Genomic DNA, 3,109 nt, shown 5'->3' with positions numbered 1-3,109 from the left:
CAAATCGATTGAACTCGGATTCACTCTTTTTAGGGTATTTCACTTTTTGGGGATTTCTCAATTTAGGGTTCTCTCGATGATTTTGGGTTTCAAACAATGTTTAATCGGGTCAAAACCACTAAAAATCGAAAACAATCGGGTCAAATTATGGTTAATTGGTTATCTCGATAAATTTGGGTCAAAATAGGTTTAATCGGGTCTAAATTGGTTTAGGCTTTTCGTTAGACGGTTAAACAAATAGTAAACTATGACAAACCCAAGATTAGGTGTAATTACATCTCAAACTTTCAATTCGGGGTGATATAAGTGTAGAACTTTCGATTTGGGGAGAAATAGGTGTCAAGCATAGTTGACAGGAATATATAGCTCGTGTCCATAATCCGGGCTCTATACTGCAAAATATGATAGTTTTTGGGGGAAATAGCTCGTTTTCCCCCATTATTTTCAATAAAAAGCCCGCAAATGTAACGCCATTAAGAATATATTTCAATGCATACGGTATTTTCTTTTTAAGAATAGTAGAAGAGTAATCAAATATAGTAGTTTTTTTCATTTTTCTCTTTTCTATATCTGTTTTAGTTTTCATTTCATGAGCGACGTGTGAGATATATAACGCAAGGGCAAATCCATGTAAAGCAGCCTTTGTTCGCAATTTACAAACAAAACAAAACAAAAATATAACGGTATGCGTTAACTTGTATAAGTACACGAGTTATAAAGTCAACTCCTCTGATCCGTATTGAGGAGGACCCTGAGATTTTGGATATGATGGTATGCGACTATGCGTCTTTAGATTCCTAGTTTAGAGTCTGTGTCATCTAGCTCTTTTCCATCTAGAATTAGGCCAAACCTACGAACATGATTATTTATCTTTCTCGTTTTCATTTATAAAGAGATCCATCAGTGCTTCCCCTAATTCATGTAGGAATCGAATTAGTTTTTTTTCTAATAGAAATAATATTGAAACCGTAAATATTTACTTACAAATATAAAATTTGATCGGCTGATTTATATTTGTGATGAAATTTAGCACACACACTAACCAAGAGGGGAAATAATTAAACCGACATTACTTATTAATAATAACCTTATTAACCTGTATATAAAAATTACTGGCTTACCTATATACAGTAGATCTAAACACCTAATCACAAGTGAAACAAATGATTTATCAACAAGTAACGTTAATTCTATCTGAATGTATGATTTTTTGTTTGAAACAAATTAAAGTAATTGTTTATTTGTGTTTTAAATGTAAATTTATGCCGGTACTTATAATATATTAGGAAATAGAAAGAAAAAATTTATCCGTTAAGAAACAACAAGTAGACTGGATTTATTTAAAAAGGAATTAAATTGTGAGAATTTGGTTCTTTATTCAAAAACTAAATCCAAATCGAAAATCTAGAAAATCTTAATGGATGTGGTTTTTTCAAATAGTTTTTGGTTTTAGATCTTTCAAAAATTTATTTTTGAACCATTCAATTTTTTATGAAAAGTGGTTTCCCTAATTTATTAACTAAATTAGATTCTTAAAGATTTTACTAATTTATTAACTAAATCCAAAATTTCACTTCAATAGGTTTTTGAGATTTTCTCTACAAAACATTTTTTTTTCATTTGTTTTTAATTTTAATTTGCAAAATCCAAAAACCAGAAATAAAAATCTAAAATCTAAAAACTACGTAAAATGTCAAACATTCATGGCCCTATTCGAATTTTTTGCTCACAAATCAATTAACTCGTAATGGAAGGGCAGTTAGTTTTACATGTACTTTTTATAAACATAAAGATTACATTTCATCATACTCAAATTTGCATGGTTACAACTTCGCACACTTAGAAAATATATACAAACATAATATAAGAATAAATCTTTCAGTTCCCAGCATCCAATTATATAACATGATTTATTTATTTATCGATGTCAATTTGTGATGTTTTTTAACGGTCCATGCCTGTCGCTACGAACGGCGGCGTTGATAATCCTTTATCAATTTTCCCTTGCCACCCTTTGTGTAATTCCAACGGTAACACACAAAAAAAAACTTTTAAAAAGTTATACCGAAATGGACCATCATTATTAAAAGGGAGAAGAGAGAAGAGAGATCTTGTTTACCTAGAAAGGGATCATGACCTCGATGCTTGAGTTCGCGGTGTTCTTGAGAAAGAGCACAAGCACAACAGAAGAAGTGAATGGGGCCATCGGCACAAGGTTCCTCAGGCAAAGAGTATTGGTGCCTGAGTTTGGCTCTGTATATTGAAGCATAGTACCATCCACACCCAATGTGAGACATTGCCACCACCATTAATCCAGCTAGTCCTTGACCTATTAATTTTAATCCATATCCATAAATTATTCAACTTTGTAACACTAATTGAATATAGAATAATATTTCACGTGTACCTTAAAAAGGTAATTGAAAATTTAAACTAATTTTCACCTTTTTATTTTATTTTAGTCAACTGAGATTATATAATAGAAATCAGAAACGTACTTGTTTCTCCTTTGTCAAGGATCTCAGCGATCCTCCCAAATGCAACGCAAGGACAAAACCATGTGAAGCAGCCTTCATATACCAATTTACAAACAAAACCAACAAAATAGTTATAACTAAACCGAATGTTTTCTTTAAACTTATGTAAGAAAGAGTTATAAAGATAAATGAGATTATTACATGTAGAGATATCTTCAGAGAAACAATCGTATAAACCAGTAGTCCATTGCGCTTCAGTTACTATCTTCTCAATTTTTCCTTCTTGTTCGGACATTTTTGTTTGTTTGTTTGTTGAAGAGAGCACTTACACAAATTGGTGTGTTTAGATAATATGTTATACTCCAACTATATATAGAGACAGAATTTAAATTGTTTTATTTGTTCGGTCTTAAATTTTGAATATTGACCCCAAATTTTATACTTATATTTTCTTACTGGTCACAAGAAAACAATTAAACAATGCAACGTCATGGTCAGTACTTGTTCAAAAGGAGAAGACTGTTCTTTCCAGGTAATTTCAAATATCTTATCTTTTACAAAAAAATAAAATAATTATCGTTCTTCTCACTTCCGATTTAGATATATATATAGCTATGTATATTTCCACCCGA

At 30.9% G+C, this 3,109-nt stretch overlaps 1 protein-coding gene across 1 annotated transcript; it reads right to left on the bottom strand.

Annotated features, from left to right (window-relative positions):
• LOC104700847 (protein PLANT CADMIUM RESISTANCE 9-like) lies at window positions 1,760-2,820 on the bottom strand. Its single transcript, XM_010416442.1, has 4 exons — window positions 2,679-2,820; window positions 2,499-2,570; window positions 2,120-2,329; window positions 1,760-2,012 (listed from the first exon to the last, which is right to left on the bottom strand). The coding sequence occupies exons 1-4, from the start codon at window positions 2,770-2,772 to the stop codon at window positions 1,945-1,947; spliced, it is 444 nt and encodes a 147-aa protein (XP_010414744.1). The 5' UTR covers window positions 2,773-2,820; the 3' UTR covers window positions 1,760-1,944.

Source organism: Camelina sativa, chromosome 7 (genome assembly GCF_000633955.1).
Source record: "Camelina sativa cultivar DH55 chromosome 7, Cs, whole genome shotgun sequence".
NCBI classification, from domain to species: Eukaryota; Viridiplantae; Streptophyta; class Magnoliopsida; order Brassicales; family Brassicaceae; genus Camelina; species Camelina sativa.
Note: the sequence above shows the minus strand (reverse complement) of the source record. Positions and strands in the feature narration are given on the sequence as shown.